The sequence below is a fragment of the Haliaeetus leucocephalus genome, unplaced genomic scaffold, assembly GCF_000737465.1.
Source record: "Haliaeetus leucocephalus isolate CR32 unplaced genomic scaffold, Haliaeetus_leucocephalus-4.0 Scaffold76, whole genome shotgun sequence".
Lineage (NCBI taxonomy): Eukaryota > Metazoa > Chordata > Aves > Accipitriformes > Accipitridae > Haliaeetus > Haliaeetus leucocephalus.
Genome location: NW_010972512.1, coordinates 1,109,473 through 1,125,987, shown reverse-complemented (window position 1 = coordinate 1,125,987; position 16,515 = coordinate 1,109,473). Strand labels below are relative to the sequence as shown.

The 16,515-nt window shown below is 60.0% G+C and overlaps 2 protein-coding genes across 6 annotated transcripts; both read right to left on the bottom strand.

Moving 5' to 3' along the window:
- Positions 1 to 6: 6 nt before the first annotated feature.
- On the bottom strand, positions 7 to 9,630 carry LOC104840168 (P-selectin-like). 5 transcript variants are annotated; one of them, XM_010580937.1, is made up of 14 exons: positions 9,607 to 9,630; positions 8,546 to 8,636; positions 5,873 to 6,262; positions 5,668 to 5,775; positions 5,369 to 5,551; positions 2,883 to 3,068; positions 2,564 to 2,749; positions 2,248 to 2,433; positions 1,927 to 2,112; positions 1,556 to 1,741; positions 1,276 to 1,398; positions 832 to 862; positions 572 to 627; positions 11 to 342 (listed from the first exon to the last, which is right to left on the bottom strand). In XM_010580937.1, the coding sequence occupies exons 1-13, from the start codon at positions 9,613 to 9,615 to the stop codon at positions 573 to 575; spliced, it is 1,920 nt and encodes a 639-aa protein (XP_010579239.1). In that variant the 5' UTR covers positions 9,616 to 9,630; the 3' UTR covers positions 11 to 342; position 572. The 5 variants fall into 5 exon arrangements, with proteins under 5 accessions (XP_010579264.1, XP_010579256.1, XP_010579248.1 ...); XM_010580929.1 differs by lacking the exon at positions 9,607 to 9,630 and adding an exon at positions 9,168 to 9,287; XM_010580954.1 differs by lacking the exons at positions 2,564 to 2,749; positions 9,607 to 9,630 and adding an exon at positions 9,168 to 9,287 and having other exon boundaries at positions 8 to 342.
- A 2,288-nt stretch (positions 9,631 to 11,918) lies between these two features.
- LOC104840161 lies at positions 11,919 to 14,996 on the bottom strand. The gene is made up of 2 exons (XM_010580915.1): positions 13,868 to 14,996; positions 11,919 to 13,332 (listed from the first exon to the last, which is right to left on the bottom strand). The coding sequence occupies exon 1, from the start codon at positions 14,951 to 14,953 to the stop codon at positions 13,958 to 13,960; it is 996 nt and encodes a 331-aa protein (XP_010579217.1). The 5' UTR covers positions 14,954 to 14,996; the 3' UTR covers positions 11,919 to 13,332; positions 13,868 to 13,957.
- Between the last annotated feature and the right edge of the window lie 1,519 nt (positions 14,997 to 16,515).

Here is a 16,515-nt window from a genome sequence, read left to right as displayed (position 1 = left end):
GGGGGGAGCCGCGGGGGGGCACGTCGAGGGCAGGGAGGCAGCTCCGTGAGGGGAAGGGCCGGGCGGCAGGCCCGTCCCCAGAGCGCGGTGAAGGCGGCCCAGGGCCCCAGGCGGGTCTTCAGAGGTCTTCACAGGTCTTCACGCGTGGGTGGTGCAGGAAGGCAGCTCCGCTCCCCGCGGGGGGGTGCGTGGGGGGTTTATACACGCAGCGTGGGGGCGGTTTCCACCCGTCACTAGCGGTCCGGACTGCCGCCCGGGGCGTGAAGTCCCTCTGGGCCTTGGCAGTAGCTCCCGCTGGGTCTGCAGCACTGGGGGACGTGGTGGGTTTTGGTCACGGCCAGGCTGGAGGCACAGGAGAGCCGGAGCTGGTGTTATCCCCTTCAGTGCAGCACAGAAAGCAGCGTGTCCCCCCTTCCCCTCCCCAAGGGGTGTCCCCACCTGGGAGCACCCCAGCCAGGAGGATAGCTGCCCAGGTGAATTTTCCACACATGACCCCCAGAAGAAGCGTGGGGGAATGTCTCCAGCACGCTGCGGGAGCGCAGGGTGCCGCGAGCACCTCGCCGGCGCTCACCTTACAGGTTGGCGTCGTACGCTGCGTTGGTGAAGATGCCCGGCGATCCTAGGTCACTGGAAAACAGACACAAGGGGGTCACCTTGGGGGAGAGGGCAGGAGCGTGAAGGGCATGGGTTAAGCACAGCCCCGTCAGCCCTGAAGATGGTCCCACTGCATGTAAAGGCAGCCTCACGCAGGCAGATCAGGGTGACGGGGGTGACCGCAGGGTTGTGACAGGCACAGGGCAGAGCCACCCTCCTGCAGAGCACAGCTCTCACCTGGTGGGGTTCAGGAGCTTCTTCTTCTCCTCTGATAACAGTGTTAAAATGTCCACATGGGTAGTGCAGATAGAAAAGAAATAACCACATCTGTTTAGTGAAGGACTTGAGAAGCTGCAGCAGCAGCGTCTGAAATTGAACCAAGTTTGACAAGCACGGGATGGAGCAGGGAGGGGGAGCTGAAACAACTGCCTTCTTCCCCTTTGCAATTAAGGTGTTTTTCTGGCTCTGTCCTCCAAACCTGGCTGCTGACAAGTCCACCTGGACAAACTGCCAAGGAGGTGCAGCCAGACCAAAGCAACTCACAGCAAATAAAACACATGGATTGAGGCAGTCACACTGCTAAACTCTTCTCACCATCACTCCCCTCCCCTGGACCTCTAACCCCCTGGGCTGAGAGCCCCCAGCCAAAGCAACGGTGGGCTGCGGGAGGTGTTTCTGTACCTCTGTTGCTGAGCCGCTTGGCAAGGAGAGCAATGAGTGTCCCCGAGAGCACGATACCAGCTATTGCCAGAGCTGTGCCGCTGCTGTAAGCCAGAACTTGCTTTAAGAAGGGGGCACTGTCCTCTGAAACAGATCCGCAGACCCACAGGTTAGAAAGTTGTCAGGACTTCAGAGCACCCAAGCTACTGGGGTGTCCCCCACCACATTCAAGATGTGCTGCAGGAAGCTGGACACACACACACCCCCCCCAGTGCTAGAGGAGCAGGGGGTCCCACCATACCTGCACAGACAGGGGGATGCCTGGTCCAGTTCCCCGTGGCCGCACACCAGAGCACCTCTGCTCCCATCCGAACAAACCCCTCCTCGCAGGAGAAGGTGCATGTGGAGTTGTAGGTGAAGTTCCCGTGCACATGAGAGCAGCTCAACTGGCCTCTGCTGGGGGAGTCCAGCACCGGGCAGCTGATGGCTGGAGATAAAGTACAGCAGTAGTGTCAATAAGACAGAACCAATGGTGCTGGGATTGGGGACATGTGGGCTGGGGAGCCAGAGGATGAGCTGCCATGGACTGGGGGTGCTGAGAGGAAGGGGATGCTGGGGAACGCAGTCTGCTACAACAGAGCACTTTGACACACGTATGACCACAAAATCTACCTTTGCATTGTGGGGCATCCCCCGTCCAGGTCCCTGTGGCCGTGCACTCGCGGCTCTCTGACCCCATCAGCACAAACCCCGTCTGGCAGGAGAAGGCACATGTGGAGCCAAAGGCAAAGTCCCCATGGAGATGGGAGCAGTTCAGCTCTCCCTGGTCTGGAGCACTGAGCACTGGGCAGGTGATGGCTGCAGGGATAGAGATACATTTCAAGCAGGATCCTGGGCAGTACAAGGCTAAACTATTGGGATGAGAGGACCAAGACACCCAAGAACATCCTAGGGTCAATCCAAGGCCTGTGACACTTTGAGGAGCAACTCTACCTTCACAGTGTGGAGAGTCCCCAGTCCACGTCCCCATGGCTGTGCACTCACGGCTCTCTGACCCCATCAGTGCAAACCCCGTCTGGCAGGAGAAGGCACACGTGGAGCCAAAGGCGAAGTCCCCATGGAGGTGGGAACAGTTCAGCTCTCCCTGGTCTGGTGCGCTGAGAACTGGGCAGGCGATGGCTGCAGGGCAAAGGGCACACTTCAGGCAGAAGCTTGGGGACTGGGAGTCTAAACCGGGACCAAGAGGCTGGGGAACATCCTAGTGTCACCCCAAGGTCAATGACACCCTGAGCTCTAGCAGCAGCTCTACCTTCACATCGTGGGGCATCTCCCATCCAGGTCCCCATGGCTGTGCACTCGCGGCTCTCTGACCCCATCAGTGCAAACCCTGTCTGGCAGGAGAAGGCACATGTGGAGCCAAAGGCGAAGTCCCCGTGGAGGTGGGAACAGTTCAGCTCTCCCTGGTCTGGTGCACTGAGAACCGGGCAGGTGATGGCTGCAGGGCAAAGGGCACACTTCAGGCAGGAGCTTGGGGACTGGGAAACTAAACTGCTGGGACAAAGAGGCTGGGGAATGTCCTAGTGTCACCCCAAGGTCAATGACACCCTGAGCTCTCGCAGCAGCTCTACCTTCACATCGTGGGGCATCTCCCGTCCAGGTCCCCATGGCTGTGCACTCACGGCTCTCTGACCCCATCAGTGCAAACCCCGTCTGGCAGGAGAAGGCACACGTGGAGCCAAAGGCGAAGTCCCCATGGAGGTGGGAACAGTTCAGCTCTCCCTGGTCTGGAGCACTGAGCACTGGGCAGGTGATGGCTGCAATGAGAGAGCAGGTCTTAGAGACAGGATAGATGATGTTAAAACTAGGGTTTAGGGCTGAATCCCAATCACACAAACCCAAATCTATGGTGACATGTCTTTGATTTACCTTTCTCACCCAGACAAGTCTCGCCTCTTCAAAAACAGTAGTAATGTAGTTGGTACAATAATTTTTCTGCGATACAAATGATTTCCTGGGGGGGGGCAGTTGCTGCTCTGCCAGAGCCCTGCTTATCCCCTGCACTACCCCAGGTCACAGCCCCCAGGACGAAGGACCACAGCTGCTGCAGTCCTACTCGCCTCCCTCCCTGGAGGGGGAGCAGATCCCTGCCTCCATCCTTGTCACAGCAGCAGGTGGAAGGACACCCAGATGGCTTTGGGACTGTAGGGGACCAGGATTTGATGACTGTGATGGCGTCCCCAGGCTGTTCCCAGGGTGTGCTTCACTGCATGCCAGGGCAGCACAGCACCCAATGTTTGCTGGGGTGAGCAGCTCCACTGCCTGCAGGACCACTGCAGGTTAGTGCCAGGAGGACATCTACCACCACCAGCACCCAGCCTGGGTGAGACAGTCCCCATTCCCTGTACCTTCTGCTTTCAGACTGACACCAAACACTTTCCCTGGTAGAATTTTCCTTTCACAGCTATTTTACAGGCAAGCCTGGTTTCCCACAGAATCCCCAGAGGTGTCTATTGAGGCCTCAAAACCCAGCATTGAGGCACCCCTCAGCAGGCAGCCCAGGCTCTAACTTCACAGTGCAGCAGCGGGGGGACCCTGTCCAGACCTCGCCAACCATGCACTGCAACCTTCACGCTCCCGTCGCCTCAAACCCCTCCTGGCAGGAGAAGGCATACATGGAGTTGAAGGCGAACATGCCTGTGCAGGTGGGAGCAATCGACCCGGCCCCTTTCGGGGGCAGCCAGCTGGGGGCATGAAACAGCTACAGGCAGACACAGGGCAGGGCATGTGAGGGCAGGACGGGCAGCCTTGTTCTTCATGGTGCCCACAGCACCATCAGCTTCACCGCAGCAGGAGCCTCTGCTTGTTTTTTTGAGTAAACCCAACTGGCAATGCTTGCTAACACAGCTTCATTATCAGCAAAGGCGACTGACTCATCTGATTCTTTACAAAAAAAGAAAAATCAATCATACGTACAGCCAGCAGGAAAAAACAATATGCTGGGAAAGCAAGCCTTTGGGAACTTAGAAAGCCTGGAGCGGGCAGGCTCAGCCCAGCTTGCCTGGGGGGACTTCCACAAAACTGGGACCCAGCTCCTGACCCTGCCATTGCTGGCCACAGGACAGTCACATCACATCTCTGTTCCCCTTAACCACAGAAAGCTTTGCTGGTCTCAGCTGCCTAAAGCAAGCTCCGGGTTGGACCACAGGCCCACCCAGCACAGGCATCATCATCAGCACTAACTTCAAGGCAGGCTTTTTTTTTTTTTTTTTAAAACATATATACAGAGACCTTGTCCGCCCCCTGACCCCTCCTGCTGGGTCTCCGAATACAGAAGGTCCCCAGTTCTGTCCCATGTCTGCTCCAATCCTCAACTTGTCCCATCCTCATGCAAGGCTGCAGATGCACCATGCAGTGGCACAGAGAAGGTGGAGCAGGGCTCTTACACCTCCCAGAAAAGCCCAGCACCTCTCTGGGGTGCCTGGCACCTAGCTGCAAACCCTCAAGCTGCTGACAAGAAGACTTTCTCTGCCCCTGCAGCATAACATACCACAGCTTTCTCTCCTTTGCGGTTTCCTGCCCCTCTCTGTCCCTCCCAGTTTATATCTAACCTCATCTCATGGGTCCTCACCCGTACTCAATGTGCCCCAGCCCTGCCAGATTACACCCTTTCGCTGGCTGCGGGATGGCAGCCCCACTTTGCTTTTCTCTGTGGACCCCTGAGATGTCGAGCACCTTCCCAAGGCAGATTGGGGTGGGCTTGGGGACATGGAGACTGTGCCACCCAGGGTGATGGAGGTGCTAAGACACCGTTCTGCCCCCGTGCTCGGTGCATGTAGGGTGCTGGCACCTGCATGGGATTCAGGACAGCGAGCAAGAGCACTGGGACAGCCAGGGAGAGCAGAGGGCTCATCCAGAGCTCACAGCCACTCTGCCCATCACAGCCTCATCGGGAAACCGCTCCCCGCATGCAGCACCAGGAGCTGCTTCCCCAAAGGGCAGGAGCACGGCAAGCCCAGCCCATTGCTTGCCTGAGCAGCATTGGGCATGCAGGGCTGACCCCCCCCAAAGCATCGATGCCGCATCCCTGAGACCCCCAGCCCCTGGCAGGCCCTACCTGTGCACGTGGGGGTGTCTGCTGACCACTGCTGGGAAGGCAGGCACCGCAACATGCCCACCCCTCGCCGCTCGAACCCCTCCTGGCACCCAAACACGCAGGTGGAGTTGTAGCTGAAGTCTCCGTAGGGGTGGCTGCAGTTCATGGTCACTCCCTTGGGCTCGAGCTTGGTGCACTGCACAACTGGGAGAGATGCGGCACCGCCAGCCCGTTAGGAGCACAACGAACTTGCTCGCTTTGCCGGCGGGGCTCAGGCTCTCCAGCAGGGAAGGAGGGAGGGATGGGGATGAGTGGCTCACCGTCCTCGCACTCAGGGCCATGGAAGCCGGGGTAGCACTCGCATCGGTAGCTCCCGATGGTCTCCACGCACTCGCCACGCTGGCTGCATGGGAACGGCTGGCAGGAGGCTGCATACACAGAGGACGGTCATCAGGAGCCGCTAGCCACCCTGCCGAGGTCCCTAGCCCACCTGATCCAGGTCTGTGCCGTGGTCCCCCTGCTCACCCCGGTAGCACAGCGCCTTTTTCTTCCGGCTGCAGGGCTCGTCATTCCACTTGCCCGACTCCCACTGCCTCTTAATGTAGATCTCCACGCAGTCCTGGTTGGAGCGGCGGTTGTTGGGTTCCCCGTCTGCCCAGTTCTCCGCCTCCTTCGTCAGCGCCTTCCTGGTGCCCACCCAGGTCCAGGTGCCGCCCAGCTTGCGGATGCCGATCCAGTAGTAGCGCCCATGGAAGGGCAGGGTCTCGTTGAGGTACTCAATCTCCTGCTTGTTCTGGATCGCCACCAGGTCGGTGAAGAAGGTCTGGCAGTAGTTCCTCGCCTGCTCCCACGTGTAGTCCCCTTGGTCACTGTAGTGGTACGTCCAGGCACCCACCTCCACGTGCGTCACCGCACCTGTGAGAGAGGTTGATGTCTGGGATCGACGCAGAAAGGATGGGAGCCAGGTCGGGGATGGGGTCCCTTGGGACATGAGGTTGGGCTAGGGCTGGCATCAGGGGCAGCTGGGTGAGGGGACAGGACGAAGGGCCAAGTGTGGATGAGAATGGGGCTCTAAGGCTACATGGAGACCTGGGTGGATCAGGCATGGCAGAAGGAGCTGAGGTAGGACAGAGGGAGACAGCACAGGGATGAGGAAGGTGGGGGAGATAGGGTGAAGGCTGAGACAAAGGGCAGCATGGGATGGGGCAGGCAGAGCGCAGGTGGCAGAAGAACCCCAAGCAGTAATGCCAACCCCTCCTCTAGCACAAGGGGTGAAAGCCCTGCCCCACAGCCCTGCTCCCTTGCCCACAAAGGTTTCCCAAAGGGGAAAACCCAACATCGAGATGGTTCCTTAAACATGGTTCCTTCCTCAAGCGCAGAATTGTACCACTTTGGTTTTCTTGCTTTACACTTCTACAGGAGAGTCAGCTTGGAGCAAGGCAGAGCAATGAGCTTGCCCTGACCCCAAAAAGCATTTGGATCCAAAGCTGCTCATTTGAGGCAGAGATGGTCTGAAGAGTCTTGTAAAACATGTATTGCAAAACAACATCTTGCAAAAGTCAAGTTCACATCCTGGTCATGCCCGCCAGTCAGGGCAAAGCCAGAAATTAACTGGAACCCACACCCAGAAGTGAAGGGCACTTTGCTGAAACCCTGCTCTTATTTACAGCATTTCATACCACAACTTGATGCAATCAAAGGGGGTTAGCCACAAAAAAAAGCTTCCTCCCTCCTCCCCAGAAGCAGGTATCTCCACAACTGCAGAAAGTGATACGGGGATCATATCTCCATCTGTGCATAAAGTGAGATGGGGATCAAAATTTGCTCCAAACAACCAGCCTAGGGTACCCTGTGTCTCAGGAGAGCATATCACACTGTGGTCATGCAGGCAAAGGTCTGGGCATCACAGATTAGATGCAAATCTAGGGCTTCCCAACTCTAATTAGGGCTCTAGTTTGGTCAATAATTATGCATTTTTCTAAGAAAAATTCCTATAATTTGTCTGCTTTTCCTTGTGAAGGAGCAAGCTATCCACTTTGTTCAACAAAACTGAAGCTGAGGAAAACGTGGGCTTCAACAACAGCCCCTTGGGAGTCTGGGGCTACAGGACAGAAGCTCAGGGCACCTCCTGGGAGCCTGCCCCATCCTCAGCTCCCACCACCCACCTCCTGGCCCTCGCTACCTCCACAGCACAGCTCAGGGCAGCCGCCCTGCTACCCTCACACACCCCATCCCCAAACCAAGAAGGACTAAGGGAGCCCATCTTCTACATGCCCATCCTCCATGTGTTCTCCTGCCTCTTTCTTCCAGCTCTACCAGTAACGCCATCTCCGTAGCGCAGCTCCTCCCCACTACTTCCCCTCAGCCTTATGTTACCTCTCCCTGGAAGCTGAACCTCCAGGTGGGTGCTGTTTGCCTGCATTTCAACATCTCGGCTCCCCTGGCAGCCCCTGACACCTTCCCCCAGGATGCTGCTCAGCACCCGCCACATTTGGGGTGCCTTTGCGTTTTTGCTTTCCCCTCAGAGATAAATCTCAGCCTCCTCCTGACACTTCTGCATTTGCCTCTGTTCCTTAGCTCAATCATGAAAGGTTCTTTGGAAAATAACCCAGCTCATAGAGGATCTCTAAGGACAGAGCAGGCACCGGCAATTTTTGCTCTATGCAATGCCAATATGTGAAGGAAATACCCTACAGGCAGCAAAACCAAATTAGTTGCTACTCTGATTTCTTCTCCTGATGACAATTAGCAGCTTTAACTCTGTGTGGTGCTGCCCCAGCTGTGGTCCCCACCCTTGCACCTGTGGGTCCTGTGGCTTCGGCTATGCCCAGCTCTGCACCATGGGTATGGGCGTAGGCAGGTGGTAGAGCTGCTGCTGGCTTTCTCTAGTTCATGGTACAATGCACCGGCTGCCACGCTGCTTTTGGGGAACCAGATGCCCTGTGGGGACCCTGCGCATGGCCTGGCCCTCCCCGGGGGAGCACGGTCCTGTGACGGGTCTGGCTGGAGGGACCTGGCCTGGGCAGACACAGCCCCCTCCCAGCCCAGAAGGATCCAGTCCTGGGACTGGCAGCCATGGGGAGTGTGACTGATGAGCCCCCAAAATAACATTGCTGCCCTTCTCCAGTTTCCCGGACCTGCAGGCTCCTTGGCAGCAGGGTCACGCTGGGCTTACCGAGCGGGTGGCGGGTGGCTTACCCCATGTGATGGCAGCGATGCCCAGGTAGCAGATGCCACGTGAGCCCAGAGCCCACGTCCTCCCAGCAGACCACAGTCCCGCAGCAGTGCCCTGCGTGCCAGGGAAGAAGGCGTGAACATGCACGTCCCACGGAGGCTCACGCACCCCACCATGCACCCACACCGCTGCCAGGTGGTCCTGGTAGCCACAAGGGCATGTTGCTTGTGCCAGGTTGCACACAGGCATGTGCGGTGCCGCTGGCCAGGCTCTGCTGCTGAAAGTGCCCCTCCAGCGAGGCACTTTGCGGGGGCTGTGCCCACAGCACAGCTGGGCAGTGGGAGAGGCCATGCCAGCAGTGCAGTTCACTCCTGGGGAGCCCCTAAATCCAGGGCATGCCTTGTGCCCTCCACCCCTCCCCACCCACCCCAGGGGTGGCATCTGCCTCTGCAGTGGCAGTGCCCTGAGCGCCTGGCACAGCCTCGCTGCCCGGGGCAGGGTCTCTCCAGGGCAGCTTCAGTCCATCCTGCGGGTCCCCGGCAGCGGCACCGGTTCCAGGCAGCGCCTGCCCCCAGCCCTGCCCTCCCCTAACCCCCTTTTCCAGGCAGACCCCAACTCATCCCCAAGGAAAAGAGCAAGACCTACCATGTTGGCGCCGCAGACGCACCTTGCCCAGCTGCCAGCAGCACCAGGCGCGTCTGGCCCTTGGCAGGCAGCAGCGCTCACACTTCCTCCGAGTGTGCAGAGCATCGCTCCCTGCCCTTGGCCTCTTCCCCTCCCACCCCAGCCTGCTGCCAGCCCGCATCCTGCCCTGCACCCCCGCCTCCCCCGCTGCGGGGCTCTCCCACCCCTAGAGACCCCGTTCCCAGCCCGGGGCTGGAGGGGAACAGCGGGGTCAACCCTGGCCGCGGCCCTGGGGGGACTCAGCTCGGCATCTGCCCCACGGCACGGGAGCTGGGTGCATCCCCACGCTGCCACGGGAGCCAACCCACAATGAGCCGGACCTGCCCGAGCCCCCCAGGAGGTGCAGAAGGGTCCAGCCCCAGCCCATGCTGCCCAGGGCACCGAGACCTCTCCGACCCACCAGGTCCATGTCGCAGTGCCCACACTGGCGGTCAGGGGACGGAGGAGGGATGAGGTATGCTGAGCTCCCACACGGGCTGAGCGGGAAAGTGGCTCACAGCCTCCCGGCTCCTGCGGCGGATGCTCTCCTCGCTCGCAGGCTTTTTGCTTTGGCTGTGAATCTTCATATACTGTTTATAAATGTTACTTACACAATGTATTTTCCTGTGTTTGCTTTTAAATCTTTATGAGAAAGATCCAAGAACATGCCAGAGGAACTTCCCGAGTTTTAAGTGTCCTTTATGAACTTCGCCAATGCTTCAGGAACATGCCTCATTGTTCCACCTCCCCTTGGACCATTCTTGAATCACCACAAATCTTTCCTTACCCTGTTCTGCTTCTAATTAATTAATTACCTTGGCAGGGTTTTCTGCAGGAATTACCCTACTCAGTTCCAGCTAGACTAAAGCGAGAGCTGTGCAGGTCACATGCAATTTCCAGTTCCAGAGAAATTGATGCTGTTCCAGCGGGACTCATGCTAGACAAAAGGAGGAACCCATCCCACAAAAGCCATAATGCACTACAATAACTTTATATTTGGCCAATGTAAATGAAACTCAGCTCCTGTCTCTGGATATCTTTCTTGCAAAATGTTTTACTGTAATTATCTATTTCTGTGGAATTGCTGAGCATGAGCCTGTACGTCCAGTAATTCAGGAGCGCTCGCTTTCTAGCAGCTCACGTGCAGAGAGTGCACAAGGGAAGAAGCAGCGGGGCAGGCAGAGAGGCTGAGGGGCAGCTGCTGGGGCGGGAGAGCATCTCCAAACGCTGAGGGTCACCTGGGCAGGGTGGGAGCTGCCTCTCCCACGTGGTGGGAGACCCGCTGGGAGTCAGAGGGGTGCTCGCAGGTGCACAGCCCCGGGGGTGAGCAGGCTGTGCCCCTGCCAGTTTCACTTCTTCTGAGACCCGACACAGTAGGGCAGAGCAGTAGAATAAAAATATTCCCACCTTTATTTTTGTAACTACAAATAGTTTCTGGTATTGTTTAAAAAACAGAAACAAGGTGGCTGAGACCCAGAGGCTGCCACTGCGAAGGGCAGAATGTGGCCAAGTTCAAAGCTGCTTGTAGGGACAGGTACCCTGTGCCTGTGGGTACCTGGGCTTGGAGAGGGGGTCCTGCATGCCAGGACTGGTACCGAGGGTTGCTTTGCAGGTGGTGGAAAAAGGTACACATGGTGGGACGGAAAGAAGACCTGAATCAGCTCTGCTGGGAGCTGGTTAATCACCAGGTTAATCACCCTTTCTCATCTTGGGTGGTTTCCAAGGCTGGCTCCCCAGGAAGGATTCAGGATGCTGCTGCCCCACTTACCAAGGAAGGGCCCGTCCCTGCCTTACGGGCTAAGCAGCACAGGGATTTCCCAGGCAGCGGGATGGTGCATCCCGTCCCCCCAGCTGCCCTCTGAGGGCACAGCACAAGCTGTGAGCCAGGGCTTCGCTCGGCAGGAGCTTAAGGGAGCAGGTACAAAGACACTTTCCCATGTCACGTCCTCACTATCCCTCGGCCCTGCAGGGATCTGGAATAGAAATGTGCCTCCTTTGCTGTGTCCCGGTCCTGAGCCACAGATGGAGGTGATGCTCTCTCTCACGAGAGCCCTGCCGCGGGCTGTATCTGTGAGGAAGGGGCACGGTTGCCCCACGCATGCCTCGGCACCACTGCTGAGGGTGCCATGCAGCCAGTGGAGTTGGGCAACCCACACACAGGCTGTGACCGCAGGACTCGCTGGGAGGAAACAGCTTGGCCACCGCAGCCATCACTGCCTGGCCAGGCTGATGCTCTGCTCCCTCTTGGCATGCTCGGCTGTGCCGCGGGCAGGGTATCACGTGCAGGGCAGGGTGCAATTCCTGCACAACTATCCTGACGGTGCTGGGACTGCCCCGGTGTCGATGAGGTCCATGGTGACAGGGGCTGTACGTGCTGCATGGGGAGGTGGGTGCTGGCAGAGGTGGACAGATGCCCCAGGGCCAAGACCAAGCTGTGCCCTGCACTGGGTCCCCAGGGAGTCCCCAGGACCCGGTGGATGGAGACCCTGGGGGCAGGGGGTCCAAGAGGCACCCCCGTCACCAGCACGCCGCAACCCCCCCGCAAAGAGGCACGCTTGTGTTGTTTTCAGCAGAGGCTCCTGCCCCACGACAGCACAGCCTGTTCCCCTCCTTATGCAATGTCCCCCGGCAAACCGCAGAGGAACCAAGTCACCCTGACACAGCCCGCTTGCCTCGGCTACCGCCAGCGATACAGCGGGCACCTTCCTGGGGAGAGAGAGCCTTCCTGGTGATGGAGAGCCTTTTCACCGGGCACCGCTGCCAGCTGGGTACCCCTGCCCGCACTGCCTGCTGGCTCCCTGGCGCCTGGCAGCAGCAACATGTGCGTGGCACAGATAAGGGTTCGCCAAGCAGGATGCCGGGGGTGCAGATAACGCTGAAGTTATCTCACCGCTTGTGTGGTAGGCAGTAAACAAGCGGCTCTGCCCTCCCTGGGAATCCCAAGCAGCGCCTCTGCCCTGCCAGCGAGCCAGGGCACAAGGTGCGTATGGAGTGCTGGGGTGCAGCTCCAGGGATGTGCTGCATCCAGGGACAGCCCCGTAGCCATCCCTTACCCTAAGCAAGAGCAGAACCACCCAGCCTGCAGGGCTGCTCCTGGGAACTGCTATTGCTCTGCCTGCACCCTGCCCGGCTCCCCACAGCACTGTGCATCCCTGGAAGGCTGGGACACGCCACCGACCCACACAGCCTGCCCCCCGAAGGCACCTGTCTTCCCAGCACAAGAATTATCCCTAGAGCTGTCACGCTGGCTTGGCGTGGGGGGCAGCCCAGGTGGTGGAGGCATTGGCAGCCGATGGAGCAGGCCACCTGGCACCCTGGACAACACCAGTGCTTCTGTCTCGTGTCTGGTTTAATGCAGAGATTTCAATCTTCTCCCGTCTCACAAAGCAAGCCCAGAGACAGATTCCTCTCTTCGTCACCTCCATCACCCCCTGTGGGCTATTGCCTGCTCCCCTCCCATCCTGCTCTTTGCAGCATGGGCTCTGTCCTCCTCTGCTCCCCAAGCAGAGCTGCCGCAGCCTGCCCGGAGCCAGTGCATGAACAAACTCAGCCAGCCCCAAGAGCGGTGTCTCCAGCCAGGGCCAGCTCCCATGGAGCAAACAATGTCTCTCCTCCAGCCAGGAAATCCTGCGGCATCCCCTCCGGCAGGCACTGAGCCCAGCTGCATTTTCCCTCGAGACAGAGGCATCCTTGAGGACGCTCTTCACCTTTTGGCAGGCCAGGGCTGAGCTTTCTTCTTCTCCTTCTCACATCTCTGCTTCAGTGCAGCCAGCAGTTTGATGCTTTCTCCCCTGGGGTCTCGGTTATCTCTCTGCTTCAAAGAGCTACTGTGCACTGCGACTATTTAAATTGCTGATTTATTTTCCGCAGGTAGAGCAGGCTCTGGCACAGCGTACGTTTTAAGGTCTTTCTTACGTCTCAACCACTTTGCTTTTGTGGATCTACAAACTGCCGTGTCCATGCTGCCCGCGCTGTTGCAAACCACCGGGCTTTGCCCTGCGCAGCATCCCCTGGGTGTGCGACCCCGGGGACGGGGTAGCCCCATCTGAATTGCCGCTGCCGTGACCATCCAACTCTCTGTGCACAGGGTCAGCGGCGCCTGCTGAAGCTGCCTCTCTCTAACAGTCCTGACTTTTGGGGCAAGCCCCTGCAAGAAAAAAATCAAAAGCTAAAATAACGCAGGGAAGGATGTTCCTAACCATTTCTTGTCGCCTTTGAAATTAATTTCTCCTCCTCTGACCTCTCGCAGCTCTGCTTCAAGAGCAAGATGGCTACAAACACCAATTTAACTGTGCTTTGGCAATGGGCAGAGGGATACAGGCTCTTTCACAGCTGAGCAGCAAAAGCAAGAGGTTGTTTCTGCTAGGATATGGCAAGGCAACATAGGGAGTGCTTTCCTAGCTTCTTTTTATTTACCCTTGAAAGGAAAAGGACTGTTTTGCAGAGAGGCATTTCGGGTGGACTCACTGGCCCGAGAGGAGGCAAGGCAGGACCTTCTCCCTCCACCCGTCCCTGATGCTCTGCTTTAATTGTGAAAGCCGTAACCTCAGTAACTCAAGAAATATGGCTTTCATATACTGCTGGGCAATTGGGGCCGGGTAAGGCTGATATTAAACACAGTCCCAGCTTTCTCTGCAGCCACGCGGGTCTGCAGCTGGCCCAGCCCCACGCCAGGACCCTACCTGGCTCCTCAGGGGAGAGCAGCGGGCAGCTGCCCGGGCTGCCTGGCTCCAACCGCAGCCACCAACCCTCCTCTGCTGCCTCCGCTGCTGTCACACCGTTGTCACGCGAAGACTTCCCGGCGCCCAGCAAGAGCTAGAAACCCGCTTTCGCTCTACGGGAGCTGACGTCCTTCGGCAGAGGCGTGGGGCCGGGAGCAGCGTCCGTCCCGATGGACGCCGGCGCGGGCAGTGAGCGGAGCTGTGCCGGCTGCGACGCCCATCCCCTCTGCCACGGGGGTGCTGTAAGGATGCCGTGGGGGTGCCAGGGGCCACCGTCGAGTGCCCGCCGGCCCGTGGGGCGTTGCTCTCCACAATGAGCTGGAGGAGCCCTGCTCCAGGGAAGTCCATGATGACCACCCCCCAGCGCACGGGCTGCCCCCCCCGGCGCCGCAGGTGCTGGTAGCAGCGGGGGTTCACAAAGCGGGCCACCTCCTCGGGGCAGGTGAAGAGCCCGTTACCAGAGCAGAAGGTGAGGTGCATGGTGGCGGGGTCCCCGCCGGCCGCCCTCTCCAGGTGCCGCCGCGCCCGGACCCACTTACGCTTCAGCGAGAGCACGTTCCAGGCGTCGCTGATGCTCAGCTGCTCGTAGGGAATGCCCAGCACCTCCCGCGCCAGCGCCTCCAGCACCACGATCTTCCCCCGCACCTGCCCCAGCGTCGGCACCTCCTCCCGGCACCACACGTGGCCCCGTCCCTCCTCCAGCAAGCAGCGGTGGAGCCGGGCGGCGAAGCCAGGCCGGGGGAAGATGGGCAGCTCCTCCTTGATGCGCATAAGCACGGCCTCGCCGGGGTGGGCGCGGAGGAAGCGCAGGGTGCGGCGCAGGACCCCCCGCAGGCTGGCCCGCTGGAAGGTGCAGAGGTGGTAGACATGGAGCTCGCCCCGCGCCAGCTTGCAGCGCACGTCCAGGAAGCGGATGCCGGCTGCCAGCTGAGCCTCCAGGCCCCAGCTCTGGCACCGCAGGCGCCGGCCGCCGAACAGGCTGAGGGAGTCGTGGGTGCCAGGGATGGAGAGGCGGGAGAGAGGCAGGGCATCGGGGAGTCTCGCCATCCAGTCGGGGCAGCAGGCTGCCGGCTGGGGCGTGCAGTCGAACGCCGCGCTGCGCCGGCACCGCGCCTCCATACTGCCAGCGCAGCGGGCGCCCCGGCGCCTGGCCGGCCCCACCAAGCCCTGCCACAGAGGAGAAGCAGCACCATGAGCGGTGGGAGCGCTGCATGGCCCCCATGCATCTCCATCGCGCCCCTCCCCAGAGGTATCCCCACCATCCCACGCACCCCTTAGCATGCCGCGTGTCCCGCGCCCCGTATACATTGATGCCAATACCCTGTGCTGTTGTACTGTATGGTTCCCCTCCCTCCCTCAAGCACTCCCCCATGCTCCTTGCCCAGCCCGGGGCTGTGCCATCCCGCCGCCCCCAAACTCTGGCATATCCCAGCCTCCTCCTCTTGCACCCACCTGGGTTTGCCTGCGGCAGCGGAGCGCAGCCCGCCGGACGGGGCGCACGGCCGTGGGTGCCGGCGGCACACTGGCAGGCGGAGCGAGATGCCTGCCATTAACCCGGTGACGGTCATGACGCGCGTCCTGCCTTGCACGCGGCACGTGCACCGGGGATTCATCCTCAGCCAAGGAGAACGCTTGGTGGACATGCTGGGCTGGAAAATCACCTGGCTGATCCCGAAAGCAGCCATTCAGGCCTCTACACCTCCCTTCCCAGGAATCAGGAAAGACGGGATCAGGATGCCCCAGGGCCCCTTGACGCTGCCTGTGGGAGCAGCTGTGCAGATACCCCGGGCGCCCACATGCCCGCTCCAGAGCCATGGCCTGGCTTGGCTCCCGGTGGGACCTGGTCCCCCCCCCAGAGTGATGACTGCCATCGCCCCTGTCAGAGGGACAACGGCCAGGCAGGGACCTGGAGCAGGGGGTCTGTGCTTGCCAGCATACCCCAGGACCTGCCCGGTGAGGGTCCCCCGGGAAGCGGGCTCTGTCCCCTTGCTCCTCGGGCACCGGCAGCTGCTTCACGCCAGAGTCACCGCAAGGCTGCTCCGGGCAGCCTGGGCTGCCATCACCAGTGGGGTGCGAGCCCCGCGGCCACGGCCAGGTCAGGAGCTGGTGCCTGGGGAGGGGTGACTCACCTCCTGTCCGGGGGACATGGCTGCGGGGCACCCCGGTCAGCAGCGCACACCGAGCCGGGGGGTTTTTGGGGAAGAGCCGCCCGGCAGGTCACAGACCCCTCTGAGCATCCCTCCCAGGACACATCCCCTCCACTCCAGCCGGGAGAACACAGCGATCCTCCGGGGATGCTTTCTGCCGCACCGCAAGGACATCAGGAGGGAGGACAACCAGCAGCCGTCTTTCCGAGGCCGAGGGCTGTCCCCCTGCTCGGGGAGTGCGGGGGGGGACACACACGACACAGAGACCCTGCAGCCTCCGCGGGCAGCCTCCCCCAACCCCTGAAAAGGCCTTATGTTTAACTGCGGCTTCTGCCCGTCGCGAAGAGCCCGGCTCTCCCGCCGGTCAACCCCGGGCAGCCGGAAGACGGGCCTCCGGCTGCGCAGCCGCTGCCTGCCCGGGCCCGCCCCGCCGCCTCCGCTCCCTCCACATGGCGGCGGCAA

What these genes read in the sequence shown, in the direction of transcription:
- LOC104840161 (XM_010580915.1), bottom strand. Translation starts at nt 14,953, where the DNA reads ATGGCGAGACTCCCCGATGCCCTGCCTCTCTCCCGCCTCTCCATCCCT.
- LOC104840168 (XM_010580929.1), bottom strand. Translation starts at nt 9,272, where the DNA reads ATGCTCTGCACACTCGGAGGAAGTGTGAGCGCTGCTGCCTGCCAAGGG. An exon ending in GCGTCTGCGGCGCCAACATG is followed by an intron (nt 8,637 to 9,167) that starts GTAGGTCTTGCT and finishes CCTGGCACGCAG; the next exon opens with GGCACTGCTGCGGGACTGTG. An exon ending in AGATGCCCCACGATGTGAAG is followed by an intron (nt 2,434 to 2,563) that starts GTAGAGCTGCTG and finishes TTTGCCCTGCAG; the next exon opens with CCATCGCCTGCCCAGTTCTC.